We start from the raw sequence: 14203 nt of genomic DNA, 5'->3' as shown, positions 1-14203 counted from the left end.
GGAGACTCCACCACACTCCTTGGCAGCAAATTCCACTGACGAACAGCTCTTACTGTCAGGAAGTTCTTCCTAATGTTTAGGTGGAATCTTCTTTCTTGTAGTTTGGATCCATTGCTCCGTGTCCGCTTCTCTGGAGCAGCAGAACACAACCTTTCTCCCTCCTCTATGTGACATCCTTTTATATATTTGAACATGGCTATCATATCACCCCTTAACCTCCTCTTCTCCAGGCTAAACATGCCCAGCTCCCTTAGCCGTTCCTCATAAGGCATCGTTTCCAGGCCTTTGACCATTTTGGTTGCCCTCCTCTGGACACGTTCCAGTTTGTCAGTGTCCTTCTTGAACTGTGGTGCCCAGAACTGGACACAGTACTCCAGGTGAGGTCTGACCAGAGCAGAATACAGTGGCACTATTACTTCCCTTGATCTAGATGCTATACTCCTATTGATGCAGCCCAGAATTGCATTGGCTTTTTTAGCTGCCGCGTCACACTGTTGACTCATGTCAAGTTTGTGGTCAACCAAGACTCCTAGATCCTTTTCACATGTACTGCTCTCAAGCCCGGTGTCCCCCATCTTGTATTTGTGCCTCTCATTTATTTTTTTTTGCCCAAGTGCAATACTTTACATTTCTCCCTGTTAAAATTCATCTTGTTTGTTTTGGCCCAGTTCTCTAATCTGTCAAGGTCGTTTTGAAGTGTGATCCTGTCCTCTGGGGTGTTAGCCACCCCTCCCAATTTGGTGTCATCTGCAAATTTGATCAGGATTCCCTTGAGTCCATCATCCAAGTCGTTGATAAAGATGTTGAATAAGACCGGGCCCAAGACAGAACCCTGTGGCACCCCACTAGTCACTCTTCTCCAGGATGAAGAGGAACCATTGATGAGCACCCTTTGGGTTCGGTCAGTCAGCCAGTTACAAATCCACTGAGTGGTAGCATAGTCAAGACCGCATTTTACCAGCTTCTTTACAAGTATATCATGGGGCACCTTGTCAAATGCCTTGCTGAAATCAAGGTAGGCTACATCCACTGCGTTCCCTTCATCTACCAGGCTTGTAATTCTGTCAAAAAACGAGATCAGGTTAGTCTGACATGACTTATTTTTCAGAAATCCATGCTGACTATTGGTGATCACAGCATTCCTTTCTAGGTGCTCACAGACTGTTTGCTTAATGATCTGCTCCAGAATCTTCCCTGGTATTGATGTCAGACTGACTGGGCGGTAATTATTTGGGTCCTCTCTTTTCCCCTTTTTGAAAATAGGGACAACATTTGCCCTCCTCCAGTCTGCCGGGACTTTGCCTGTTCTCCAGGAATTCTCAAAGATGACTGCCAGTGGTTCTGAGATCACATCTGCCAGTTCTTTTAATACTCTTGGATGCAGTTCATCTGGCCCTGGAGACTTGAATACATCTAAACTAGCCAAGTATTCTTGTACTATCTCCTTAGTTATTCTGGGCTGTGTTTCCTCTGCTGAATCATTTGCTCCAAATTCTTCAGGTCGGGCATTGTTTTCTTTATCGGAGAAGACTGAGGCAAAGAAGGCATTGAGGAGTTCAGCCCTTTCTGTGTCCCCTGTTTGCATTTCACCATCTTCTCCTCTGAGTAACCCCACTGTTTCTTTGTTCTTCCTTTTGCTACGAACATACCCATAAAAGCCTTTTTTGTTGCTTTTAACCTCTCTAGCAAGCCTGAGTTCATTCTGTGCTTTAGCTTTTCTGACTTTGTGTCTACACGTGCTGGCTATTTGTTTGAATTCCTCTTTGGTGGTTTCCCCCCTTTTCCATTTTTTGTACACATCCTTTTTTAATCTTAACTCAGTTAAAAGTTCTTTAGATAGCCACCCTGGCTTCTTTAGGCACCTTTCATGTTTCCGTCTCATTGGTATTGCCTGACGTTGTGCTTTTACTATCTCCCTCTTAACAAACTCCCAGCCATCATGAACTCCCTTTCCTTTTAGTATTACTGTCCATGGGATCTCACCCAGCACTTCCCTAAGTTTTATGAAGTCGGCTTTCTTAAAGTCAAGAAATTGAGTCCTAGTATGCTTGGCTGCTCCTTTCCGCTGTATAGTAAACTTCAGAAGAGCATGATCACTCGCGCCTAATGATCCTTCCACTTCTACCCCACTAACCAGGTCATCAACATTGGTTAGGACCAGATCTAAAATGGCTGTTCCTCTTGTTGCTTCTCCCACTTTCTGGACAATGAAGTTGTCTGCAAGGCCAGTGAGGAATCTGTTTGACCTTATGCTCTTGGCTGAGTTTGACATCCAACAAATATCCGGGTAATTGAAGTCCCCCATTACTACTATCTCCCTTCCTTTTGCATGCTTGGCCATCTGTTCCAGGAAGGCATCATCTATGTCCTCCGTTTGGCTTGGGGATCTATAGTAAACTCCCACAATGAGGTCACTGTTATTCTTCTCTCCCTTAATTTTGACCCAAATGCTCTCACTTTGGCTTTGAGGTTCTAAATCTTGGATCTCTTCACAGGTATACACATCCCTGACATATAACGCCACTCCTCCTCCTTTCTTGTCTGGTCTGTTTCTCTGAAATAGATTGTATCCCTCCATTATTACATTCCAATCATGGGACTTATCCCACCAGGTTTCAGTGATGCCTATTATGTCATATTTAGTTTGCTGTACCAAGAGCTCAAGCTCATCTTGTTTATTTCCCATGCTTTGCGCATTAGTGTACAGACACTGAAGTCCATTAATCATTCCCCCGTGTCTCTTATTTAAGGATTTTTTCCTCCCACCACTAGGTCTGCGTGCTGTTTGCTCCATTTGGTCTATGACATTTGGATGATCATCTTCATCAATTGATAGACTCCTACCTTCAGGAGCACTGTCTCCCTCCCCCACATTAGTCAGTTTAAAGCCCTCCTGATGAGGTTTCTGAGATTTTTGACAAAAACATTTCTCCCAACCGTTGTGAGGTGCAGCCCATCGCTTGCCAGAAGTCCATCTTCAAGAAACTGCAGTCCGTGATCTAAGAATCCAAACCGTTCCTGTTTACACCATTTGCGAAGCCAGCTGTTCACTTCCACTATTTTTCCCTCTCTCCCTGGGCCACGTTGTTCAACTGGGAGGACAGATGAGATGACAATTTGTGCATTTAATTGCTTCAATTTCCTGCCCAGAACCTCATAGTCTCTTTTGATCTTCTGGAGGCTATTGCTTGCAGTGTCATTGGTTCCCACATGAACCAAGAGGAAGGGGTATTTGTCAGTGGGTTTTATGATTCCTTGCAGTCATTCAGTTACATCTTGGATCTTAGCCCCGGGGAGACAGCACACTTCCCGAGACATCTTGTCAGGCCCACAGATCACGGCTTTTGTTCCCCTCAGTAGGGAATCCCCTATCACCACTACACGCCTCCTCTTAGGTTTGGTCGGGGTTCTTCCGTGAGCTGTCCGTTCCAAGGTCGCCTGCACATTCCCTGAGGACTGACTTTGCTGCTCGTCTTCATATACCTGATCGACTGTAATGAGGGAGAGATCCTCAAATGGAGTCTGCTCTTCGTCTTCCCTGCTAGGGGAGAGGACCTCAAAGCGATTGTGTATTTCTAAACAATCATAGCGAACCCTGGGCCTCCTACTTCTTTGAGTCACGTTTCTCCATATATCTGGCTCCTGTGTTGGTGAACTAGCCTCCTTCTCAGGGGAGTCCCCTGTCTCCTCCTTGGTGGAGACGGTGTGCTCTGTTGCTTCCAAGAAGAGCTCCAGCTCTCTAATTCTTTGGAGTGTAGCTACACGTTCCTCCAGTTGCTGGACTTTGTCTTTTAAGAGGGCAATCAACATGCAATTGCTGCAGGTAAAGCTGCCTGCAACCTTTGGCAAGATGGCAAACATTGCGCAGGAACCGCAGGTGACTGCAGCTGTTCCCTCCCCCTCCATCTTGAGAATGTGTCGTTGGGGGTGGCTACAGTGGTCCTCCATCATAAAAAGCGTGAAGACAGGACAAATAACTCCTCCCACAAAAAAACCTAGGTCTCCCCCAACAAACGTTTGAGACTAGCTCCCCTAAATCCAAATTCTATCCCCCCGCTTCTTGGTCAGGCGGTCTATCCCCCATCCCACTATTTTCAATATTATTATGTCCTGGTTGTAGTGAAGAAAAGGCATTGCTTGCTCTAATGGAATTCCTGCCTATGTTTATAAAATTAGAAAATGTTGCTTCGAAAATTTTGTTACAAAACCAATTCATAGACTCATAGAATTTCAGAGTTGCAAGGGACCCCAAGGGTAATCTAGGGCTGCCATATATCTGGGTTTTCCCGGACACATCCAGGAATTGGGCTGCAAAATGATGTCTGGGCAGATTTTTGCTGAATTGGCAAAATGTCTGAGAAAAGTAGGGGCAATTTTTTAAAAAACAACAACAAAATTTATAGATCCTCATCTTAAATTAAACAACCCCCCCCCCAAAAAGCTGAACAACTTAACGCTGGGGAATATGGTCAACCCCCCTACCTTTCACGCAATGTGGGGCGCATACCCATGACCCTGAGACTATCTCTGTTCTGTATTGTTGGCCCAAACCCCAAGACCAGAGTTTAAATGTGCTTCTAAATATAGTAAAATTGGTGGGTTAAGCATAGAACTCTTGAGTTGTATGGTGGACAATGAATATTCCCTAGGTTTTATTATTTTCAAAAAAACAATTTTGTTTTTCTTTAATAAACATGGTGGATAACAAGGTGAAAACTGAGTCTGCAAAGTGCTTTCCATGAAAATAGTTAAAAGTGGTAATTTGGCGGTCAGGGAGCACATATTGCTGATACTCACAGGGGCAGGGGCAGAGGAAAATGTCAGAAGATGTATGCTCCATTTTCATCAGTACTATGGTGTCCAGTTGAAGACATTCAAGCAGAAATTTCCTAGGGATATTGTGCCTGCAGTTCTTTGAGAGTCTTGGGCTTGATGTATGCTTGGCCTGAACCAATCTCTCCTGTGGTGCTCTTTGGGAGAAGGAATAAGGAGTCTTAAGGCCGTTGAACAACAATTATTGAATAATAAAGGCTTACTCTCAGTTCTTTCTAAAATTATATTGGATGCCACTGTAGGTGGACCTGCTGGTTAGAAGTTGTGCTGGGAACAAAATATCCAGCGTTCGCTCAGTGATAGAGACTGGGAGGTTTTGTGGTGGAAATTGCCTTATAAATCAATCTTTGCTTCTGTGAGGGAATTATCTTTGAAAGTATTGCACAGCTGGTATTTGACACCCAGGTATTTGGCTCCCCCCTCTGTTGGATGGTGTGTGTCTCCAGGTGGGCATGTATTGATACAAGTGGGTTTGGGGGAGAAGGAGCTTATAGAAATCTCTCAAATAATGCAACAGGATGTGCTCCTTACCCCAAGTTTGGCAGTACTGAAACTAACCATTCAAACTGGGTTTTAAAGAACAATGAACTTATTGTCCACCTGGTCACAAGAAGATGAATAATAATGAAAGTTATTTTGTTGTTTTGTTCTGGGGAAGGAATTTTTCTGACCATCACTATTATTTCTTCTGTGAAATAGGTATTTCCTCGTCCCCACAATAGTTTCAAAAGTACCCCTGGGCCCCCCAAGGTGGGAGCCTCTGGTTTCCACAGCAACATTTTAGCGACTGGGTGCTTTCATACTTGACCTCCCCCAGCAGAAGTCCATGCTGTTGTAGCTTGCAGCCGTTGATCCTCCACGTGCGCAGAGGCAGGAATAAGGACTTGCCATTTAGCTCCACTGTAGACACAATTCCACCTGGCCACCTGATTATCATCAGTTTTAGTATTTAAGTATTTGTATTTAAGATGGGGAACCAAGGCTAAGAGATCATGGCTTGGCTAAGAGTAGAACTAGATGGTATGGTAGCACTCACTGGACCTCCCAAGAGCTCAGTTGCTGCTGCTTACTGGGAGGAAAAAAATCAACACAGCAGTGATGTTAGTGTGCTGTAAACACACTGATGGAGCCAATCCAGAGCTCCTGGTAATGTGTTTGCCTTGCACCAACTTCTCTTCTTCACATGGTCTGCTACTGGAGAAGACTATCTAGTACTAGAGGGCTCTGGCCCTCTGAATGATCCTTCTCCCATCATCCCTGTCTATTGGCCATACTGGCTGGGGCTGCTGGGAGTTGGAGACCCAAAGCCAGCTGGAGAGGTACTGGTTGCCAGTCCCAGATCAAGTCATTCTGTTGCCAGAAAAAAATGTAACCTATGTAATATTGAACAGAAGGCAAGCAGGTTGACTCCTCCGGCCTCCTTAGCCATTGGTTATAGCTGTTGAAATCACCACTGATCCAAATGTGTCAGGAACAGAAGTCATCCTTCTTAGTAAAAGTTTTAAATTTCTTTATTGACAGTGCTTTGATTTGCACTGCCAGAAACGCCTTCTTAGAAATCTCCGGAAGGAAAGTAACCTAAAAAGGGAAAACAGGAAGGAAATATCATAACTCTTGGTATAGTTACTCATTAAGTCATCACCTTGCCTATTTGTGGGCATGATAGATAACAATACCTGTGGACTTTGCCCTCATTTCCTGTAGGAGCATTAGCCACGCGGGCGGGTGTGGTAACGTGGCTCTCGCTAGACCTCCCAAGAGCTGAGTTGCTCCTGCTTACTGGCAGGGGGGAAAGCAACATGACGGTGATGTTGGTGTGCTGTAAACACACTGATGGAGCCAATCCAGAGCTCCTGGCAATGGATTTGCATTGCACAAAATTTCCCCCTTCTACATGGTCTGCTACTGGCTAAAACTATCTTAGTAATAGAGGGCTCTCCATTGATCCCTGACTGTTGACCATGCAACCTAGAGCTGTTGGGAGTTGGAGACCAAAAACATCTGGAGAGGTGCTGGTCAGTCTGTTGCCAAAGCAAAATCTAACATATGCAATACTGAACAGAAGGCAAGCAGGTTGACTTCTCTGGCTCCTTAGGCAGCGGGCAGAACTGCTGAAACTACCACTGGTCCAAACATGTCAGGAACAGAAGACATTCTCCATAGTAAACATTTTTAATTTCTTTATGGACAGTGCTTTGATTTGTAGTGGCAGAAAACCCCTTAGAAATGTCATGAAGGAAATTATCCTTTACTGTTTCACAAAAGTGAAAACAGGAAGGAAATATTCTAATTCAGAAAGCGGCTGTTCTCCACTCTCTTCCCCGCCCCCTTGGTACAGTGAGTGATTAAGTCATCTCCTTCCTGCCTCTTTGTGGGCGTGATATATAATATATGCAAACTTTGCCCTTATTTCAGGAACTTTAGCCAAGAGGGCGGGTGTGGCTGCTGTAGCTGGAGCAGAATCTAGTTTCCCTTGACACAATGCCGTCTGTTTTGACATAAGAACACCTAGAAGGGTTTGAAGATGTTGCTCCAGCTGCTCTCTGTCCTCTGGGAGGCCTTGTCCCTGCAGGTTGTTCTGGTGTTTCTGGCAACATTTCTACTTATTGCTGATTATAAGAAACAGATTCGCCCAAGGAATTACCCCCCAGGGCCCAGGCCTCTTCCCTTTCTGGGTAGCACACTACATCTGGATTTCAAGAAGCCTCAGATTTCAGCACAAAACGTAAGGATGGAGGAAAGAGCTTTAGGGTGGTGTGGGACGTTTCTCCCTATAAGATGCCCAGCCAAGTGGACGCAAAATTGAGAAAATCTATTGGAGGGTGCCAGATTTTGGCCTCACTCACCACCTAACAGCTATTTGTAACAAACCTGTGTCCACAACTGCCATTTGCTTTCTATGGCTGGCAGAATATTGTGGGTGTGCATGTATGTGTTGTTGTACATTGCCCTACCTTCACTCCCCCTGTATCTTTGCAACAGCTTTGTGTGGTAGACTAGGCTAAGTTACTACATGCAAATAAGCAGCAACTCTTGTGAATAGATTGCAGGTGGAGGATGGAGGGGGCTGTCCATTTACAGCTCCTGGAAACCATTTGACAACAATCAAAGCTTCCTTCTCCCATATTTCTTTCTCCCTCTCCCTCCAGCCTGCCAACAAATTAATAATATAATATATTAGATAGGATATTCTATATTCTTCCTCCATCTCCATTCGGGTTCTAGGGCTGCTCAGTGATACTAAAACTCCAGTGACACATAATGTGGCATTTTTGGGCTGGCGGCGAGAAAGATCAGGGAGAAGAACCTGGACAAAATTGCAGTAAACTGTAAGGGAGATTCAGAGGTCTAAACTGGAAAAAAAAGCTATGTTGTGTGGAGTCCCCAATCTACACATGCATCTGCACTTTATAGTTTTGACAATTCAGGCAGTGGTTCTGTTTTACAATACAATTACATAGTTATGTTGATATACAATTATACAAATATACAATTATGTTGATACATCTTCTGATAGTATTTTGTCATGGACTTTGGCTAGTACAATAAAGCTTATTCACCTTACTGTCTCCATTCAGCTTGCAGAAAAATATGGCAATGTATTCGGCCTTCGGACTGGAAACATAAGGATTGTGGTTGTGAATGGATTGCACCTGGTGAAAGAGGCTCTTGTCCATCAGTGAGAATATTTTGTAGATCGACCAAAATCCCCTGTTCTTGATAAGATATTTGGGTCATTTAGTAAGCTTCCTTTACTATGGTCAATGATTTAGATGATTAAAATTGCTTTTTTAATTAAATGCACTGATTGTACAACCTTTTAGATTATTATATATTTTCTTAAATTAGGGTTACCAGACATCCCCATTTCCCAGGGACAGTCCCCAGATTTGTGAATAAGTCCCTCAACAAATTCCATCCCCAGAATGTCCCCAGATTTCATCTAATGTCCCCGGAAACGCAGCCTATAGGAGCAGCCTCCCAACATCTGGGAAGGGAGGCTTCACGCTGCGTATCAGAGCTTGCGTGCAAGCAGGAGGGGGCAGGGATCTCTCAGTTAGGCAACGGGAAGCCTCCCTTCCCAGCGGAGGGATCCCTGCCCCCTCCCGCTTGCACGCAAGTAGGTATGGGATTGGGGCTGCTCCGATGGGAATGGAGGCATCACGCTGCCCGAGCCTCACCGCCGCCGCTGCCGCTCTCGGCCCTCCTTCTCCACCTTCTATGCCTGACCCACTGTGCACCACTTCCCCACCCACCCACCCCCACCACCAAAGAGCCAACAACTCAGGGGCTGCCCAGGCTCATGGAGAAAGGTGATAGAAGCATCGGAGGAAGGGGAAACGTGGCGGTTGAGGTCAAGGTGGCGGCCTCCCCTCTCCCACTGCCATCACTGCAGCATCAACATCCTGAATGTGTAGTATGTATGTATGTATTTATTTAAAGTGTCCCCGGATTCATTGAAAAAAATCTGGTAACCTTATCTTAATTCACTTTTGCATTTCTTGCATCTTTAAACAAAAGTAAACTAATAAGATTTGTCATAGATGTAGACCTGCAAAACTAGATTAACAGCTCACAGTTCAGTGTTGGGTGGCAGTCAGAGTCCGTGGCCGTGTAGTGCATCAAACAGCTTGTCATTATTGGTCTGCAATTGTTAGAGGTGGAGGAATATGGGAGTTTTTCTTTCATTCAGTTCCTCATTTATCTGTTGTTCAGTTTGCCACACTTCTACATCCAATAATGCTTCAGTTAATGTATTGTTTCAGGCAGTGAGAATGAATTAAAATTGCATTAAATTGCACCTGAGCTGACTTTCTGCCCCATCCCTAGTAGTGATGGAATAATATGCTGTCGTTAAGCACTGTATGGAAGCAGCAGGTCGTATCTTTTTCACAGCCATTTTTGAGTCCACAGCTGCCTTGACCAACTACATTCTTTCCATGGTACCCCTGTGGGGTTCAGGAGCCCAGTTATGTCACCCCTTGCCTGCAGAGCTGGCAGCCTCTCACCCTTTTTTGAGCACCCTCCCTTGTGGAGTGTTCCCTCAGCTTCCTCTCCTCTCCCCTCTCCTTGGGAGTCCTCTAGGCAGCCACTGCTGCCCTCCTTCTTCTCTGAGCTTCCCCACCTCCATGCCAAAGAGAGGTGCCTCCTCACACTGCCCCACAGGCACCTGGAACTTGTCTGTCCCAACAGCAAGGACTGGCTGGCTGGGCTCCCTAACCCACTTGCTTCCTTGCTCCAAGGCCACCTCAGCTCCTGACAACCAGCACACCCAGAACATTCGCTTGCGGAGCTCGTAACCAGGGCTGCTGCAACAAACAGCCACACAAGCCTTTGGGAGGCAGAGATGCTAGAGGGCATCAGAGGAGGGAGGGAAGGAAAGAGGGACAGAGACTAGTGTTGCCCGCAACACTCTTAACCATAATTCAAGGCACCCTAGGGTACCATGGCACTCTGGTTGCAAACCACTGAGCTAAGACTTCCCTGTGATTGTGTCCATTTAGGAAAGGGAGGGCATTGGGAAATGAAACAGGTCCAGTTCAGAGGTCACGGTCCACAGATGCCCAACATACAGACCCCCAGGTATAGGGCAGTATATAAATTCAAACAACAACAACAACAACATATAGCAAAAATGTTATGCAAATGAAACAGCAAAGAGAAATATGTTAATAGTGAGCAGAACCCAAGTGGGGATGCAGCATGCTGGAACTCATGTCAAGTGGGCCTGTGGCCAAGGTCCAGGTCACATTTTCAAATGCCTTGTAGTCTTTCCAACATATTAAGTAGGCAAGCAGAATAAAAATGATAGTAGCAGAAGGCAGAGAAACAATTTTAAAAACCAGAAATAACCATGTGGCCCATAATGGCTGACCACATTTCAATGTTTCCATTGAGTTTATTATTCTAGAAAAAATACATTTCTGCATATGCATGAATATGAACGCATGTATTTTGTAGGGAGACAGTTCTCCATTCTTTCACTGCTGGGATTTTACCACTTGTCAGTGGCGAGTGAGAGCAAACAGTTGACATGACCAAAAGAATCATTGTAGTAAAGGCCAACCATTGCCTCAGTTGTCTGAATAAACCTCCTCTAGGGCTTTGGCGTCCTTGACCAGAACAATCCCAAACTTCATGCCAGCATCAGTGATTCTCAGGACTGTTGTCTTGACCTTCCTAGATGCAGGATTAGAGTCGCTGAATCCCTTAGTGATCTCTTGACTTGTGGGTCTGACAGGATGGTGTTTTTAATGGCAGCTTAACTCCCTGGTGCATTTTTGTTTTAAGGAGGATTCTGTTTCCAATTTCCATGAAGAAAACCTTCTACATTCAGCACTGGATCTGTTTCTTGCTGGAACGGAAACAACTTCTACAACCCTGCGTTGGGGTTTGCTGTATATGGCCATTTATCCAGAATTTCAGAGATTTTCTTTTATTTGCAGCAAAAGTCCAAGCGGAAACAGATTCTGTGATTGGCCAGTCTCACCAGCCAGCGATGGATGACAGGGACAGAATGCCGTATACCAATGCTGTTGTTCATGAAATTCAAAGAATAAGCAATATTATACCTTTGAATGTGCCCCGGGTGACAACTAAGGACTGTACACTGGCTGGGTTTCATATTCCCAAAGTAAATGCTAAGAAGATAAACCTTTCTTATAAGCCTTTCCTCTTCTCTTGAGATGTGAAAACTTGATGCCAAAGTTCTAAGTCAGGGATAGCCAGTGTGCTGCTCCCAAGATGCTGTTGAACTCCTTCTGCTTGAGCCAGCATGGCCACTGGGCAGGGTCTGGGGTGTTCTTTGGGCACATCAAGATCTGGAGTGGAGGAAAGGGGTTATGGCTAGATAGACTTTTGGTTCTTTCCAACCCCTGGCAAAAATGGATTCCAAGCGCAGTCTGTACCATTTGCATGGATAGCTAGTTTCTTTTTTAATGACCATTACTAGTAACCCAAACTGCAACACCTGGTGTTTCCTATTCTACTTTGAATATATTTTAAAATTGAACCTGTGTTTTTGTGAGATGTGGTTCAATGAATTACTTAATAATGCATAAAAAATATCCCATTCAAAACATTTTTTCTGAGTTGGACTTGGATCTAGGAGGCTTAGTACTGCTGTAGTTGCACAGATCAAAACACAAAGATTTCTTTGCAGGTTTTAGTCTACCACTTTTCTCTGCTTCTTCTTTGGCAGGACACTATATTACTTACCAACTTGACCTCACTGCTGTTTGACGAGGATGAGTGGGAAACACCCAATGTGTTTAATCCTGGTCATTTCCTAGAGAATGGTCAGTTCAGGAAAAGGGAAGCGTTTCTGCCATTCTCTGCAGGTAACAAAAGTTTATGGGTGGCTCATTAGAATTGCAATCGTGACTACATGATAATGGCTTGGTTGGGGGAAGTCTGGTGTATTGCTAAAATAGTTGTGCACTGTAGGGGTCCCCACCCTATTGAAGCCAGTGGTCATATCTGGCATTCTGAGGAAGTGCTCTGTGTGTAAGACACAAATGGCTGCCATAGGAGGTGTGATGTTACACAATACGGTGTTGGCATGCTCTCTTCCCACTCCTCACTGAGCCGTGTGGTTTTTTGAGGGGATGAGGAAATAGATAGGACTGGTTTCTTCATTTTGAAACAACAGAATTTTTATAGGTATTTGGCTTCCTAGTCCACCAGTTTCGTTTTAAACAGGCCTCTTTCACTACGGCTTTAGCAACAACTAGTTACAAAAGGAGAAGTTTACTGTAGCAAAAGCTTTCCACTGAAACAGTGTCTTTCTCCCCCTCTTCTAGGAAAGCGAGTTTGTCTTGGAGAGCAGTTGGCGAGGACCGAGCTCTTCATTTTCTTCACTGCCCTAATTCAGAAGTTCACTTTCCAGGCTCCAAAGAATGAGACATTAAGCCGTGAATTTAGGATGGGTGTGACATTGTCTCCTCTGCCATACCGGATATGCACATTCTCTCGCTAACGGGACCCATCTTATAGCATTCTTTAAAAAGTATTATTAGTTTGTGGGATAGAAGCACACCTGAGGCTTAATCCTAATTATGTTTTTTTTTAATGATTTTTATTGGTTTTACATACAATCACATTACGTAACATCGTACCCTCTTATTTTATCTTTTTGGCTCAACTGAGCCTAACGACTTCCCTCCCTCCCGTCTGATGGTTTATAAAATTAAACTTTACATCTTTGCATTTCACTTCGTTTCCTATCGTTGTTATATCATTACCTAAAATATTGTATTACTCAACCTGAATAGGTAGCAGTTTCATCTTACAAATCTTCAAATAACCCTGCTAATGATCTTAATTGCTTACAGTTGTCTTTCAGATATAATATAAATTTGTTCCTTTGGAATGCTTTGGTCTCGCTGGTTCCAGATTCTTCCCGTCAGTTTTGCCAGTTATGCAAAGCCCATCAACTTCATCTGCCACTCTTCTTTTGTTGGTAGCTGCTGTTGTTTCCATCTTTGGGCTAACAATATTCTTGCCACAGTTGTTGCATATAAGAACAATTTTTTATCTTGTCTCGGTATCTCTCTACCTACTATACCTAATAAAAAAAGCTTCTGGTTATTATTTTTTGGGGGGGCGGGTTCTTTTTTTTAATAGATTTTTATTCAGTACAAATTAAAAAACATACATATTTACAACAAAAGAAAATACAAAAGAAAAAGAAAATACATCTAACCAAGGAAAAAGAATTAGAGAATATTTTGTCTTTTTTCATATTTACAGTTATTTCTACCTCTATAAAATGCTATTCATGATAACACATTGAAATGATGAATAAGATATCAGAAAAAAGAACAAAGAACAAAGTTAAAGAAAAAATCATATGTGAAAATTTTCAAAAGTAGATAAGCACTCACAATACATAGCCGTCTCCCATCTACCTTTATATTCAATTGTATAATTTCATCTTGTCCCTATCCACCTCAAATAAATTGTTTCTTTTGAAGAAAAAAAAACAGAAAAAAGAAAAGAAAAGAAAGAAAGAAAAAGGGGGAAAAAAGAAAAAGACTCCCACCGTTTACCTCACGCGTTTTTAATAATCCGTTCTTCAGAGCCTCTGTTTTTCATATTTTCCCTTTGGATTTCCTTAATGTCTCACTTTGTATTTTTTTATATTACGCACAAGATTATTCTAAACACAACCAGATTTTTGTAGTTGAGCCCTGGTTTTGTAAATAATCATTTAAGCACTCCCATTGCTTAAATCATAACCATAGTTTTGGATTTTCTCCTTATTATATCTGTCAATTTTGCTAATTCCAGGTACTCGCAAAGTTTCCCCAACCATTCTCTTTTTGTTGGGATGCTTTCCTCTTTCCAATAGCTAGCAATCAAAATTCTT

General features: G+C 43.5%; 1 protein-coding gene across 2 annotated transcripts; it reads left to right on the top strand.

The window, feature by feature from the left end:
• Window positions 1-6477: 6477 nt before the first annotated feature.
• LOC308480400 (cytochrome P450 2J2-like) lies at window positions 6478-13204 on the top strand. Of its 2 annotated transcripts, XM_081011872.1 has the most exons (5): window positions 6478-7558; window positions 8412-8574; window positions 11280-11467; window positions 12035-12173; window positions 12636-13204. In XM_081011872.1, the coding sequence occupies exons 3-5, from the start codon at window positions 11333-11335 to the stop codon at window positions 12809-12811; spliced, it is 450 nt and encodes a 149-aa protein (XP_080867998.1). In that variant the 5' UTR covers window positions 6478-7558; window positions 8412-8574; window positions 11280-11332; the 3' UTR covers window positions 12812-13204. The 2 variants fall into 2 exon arrangements, with proteins under 2 accessions (XP_080867998.1, XP_080867999.1); XM_081011873.1 differs by lacking the exon at window positions 8412-8574.
• Window positions 13205-14203: the final 999 nt, after the last annotated feature.

The sequence above is a fragment of the Podarcis pityusensis genome (assembly GCF_964106645.2).
Source record: "Podarcis pityusensis genome assembly, chromosome: 6".
Lineage (NCBI taxonomy): Eukaryota > Metazoa > Chordata > Lepidosauria > Squamata > Lacertidae > Podarcis > Podarcis pityusensis.
This window is presented reverse-complemented; position numbering and strand designations above follow the sequence as displayed.

Excerpts from the sequence above, each read along its gene's own strand:
- LOC308480400 (XM_081011873.1), top strand. The coding sequence starts at position 11,333 with ATGGATGACAGGGACAGAATGCCGTATACCAATGCTGTTGTTCATGAA. Across the intron at positions 11,468-12,034 it reads CTGGGTTTCATATTCCCAAA|GACACTATATTACTTACCAA; the intron begins GTAAATGCTAAG and ends CTTCTTTGGCAG. Across the intron at positions 12,174-12,635 it reads GTTTCTGCCATTCTCTGCAG|GAAAGCGAGTTTGTCTTGGA; the intron begins GTAACAAAAGTT and ends CCCCTCTTCTAG.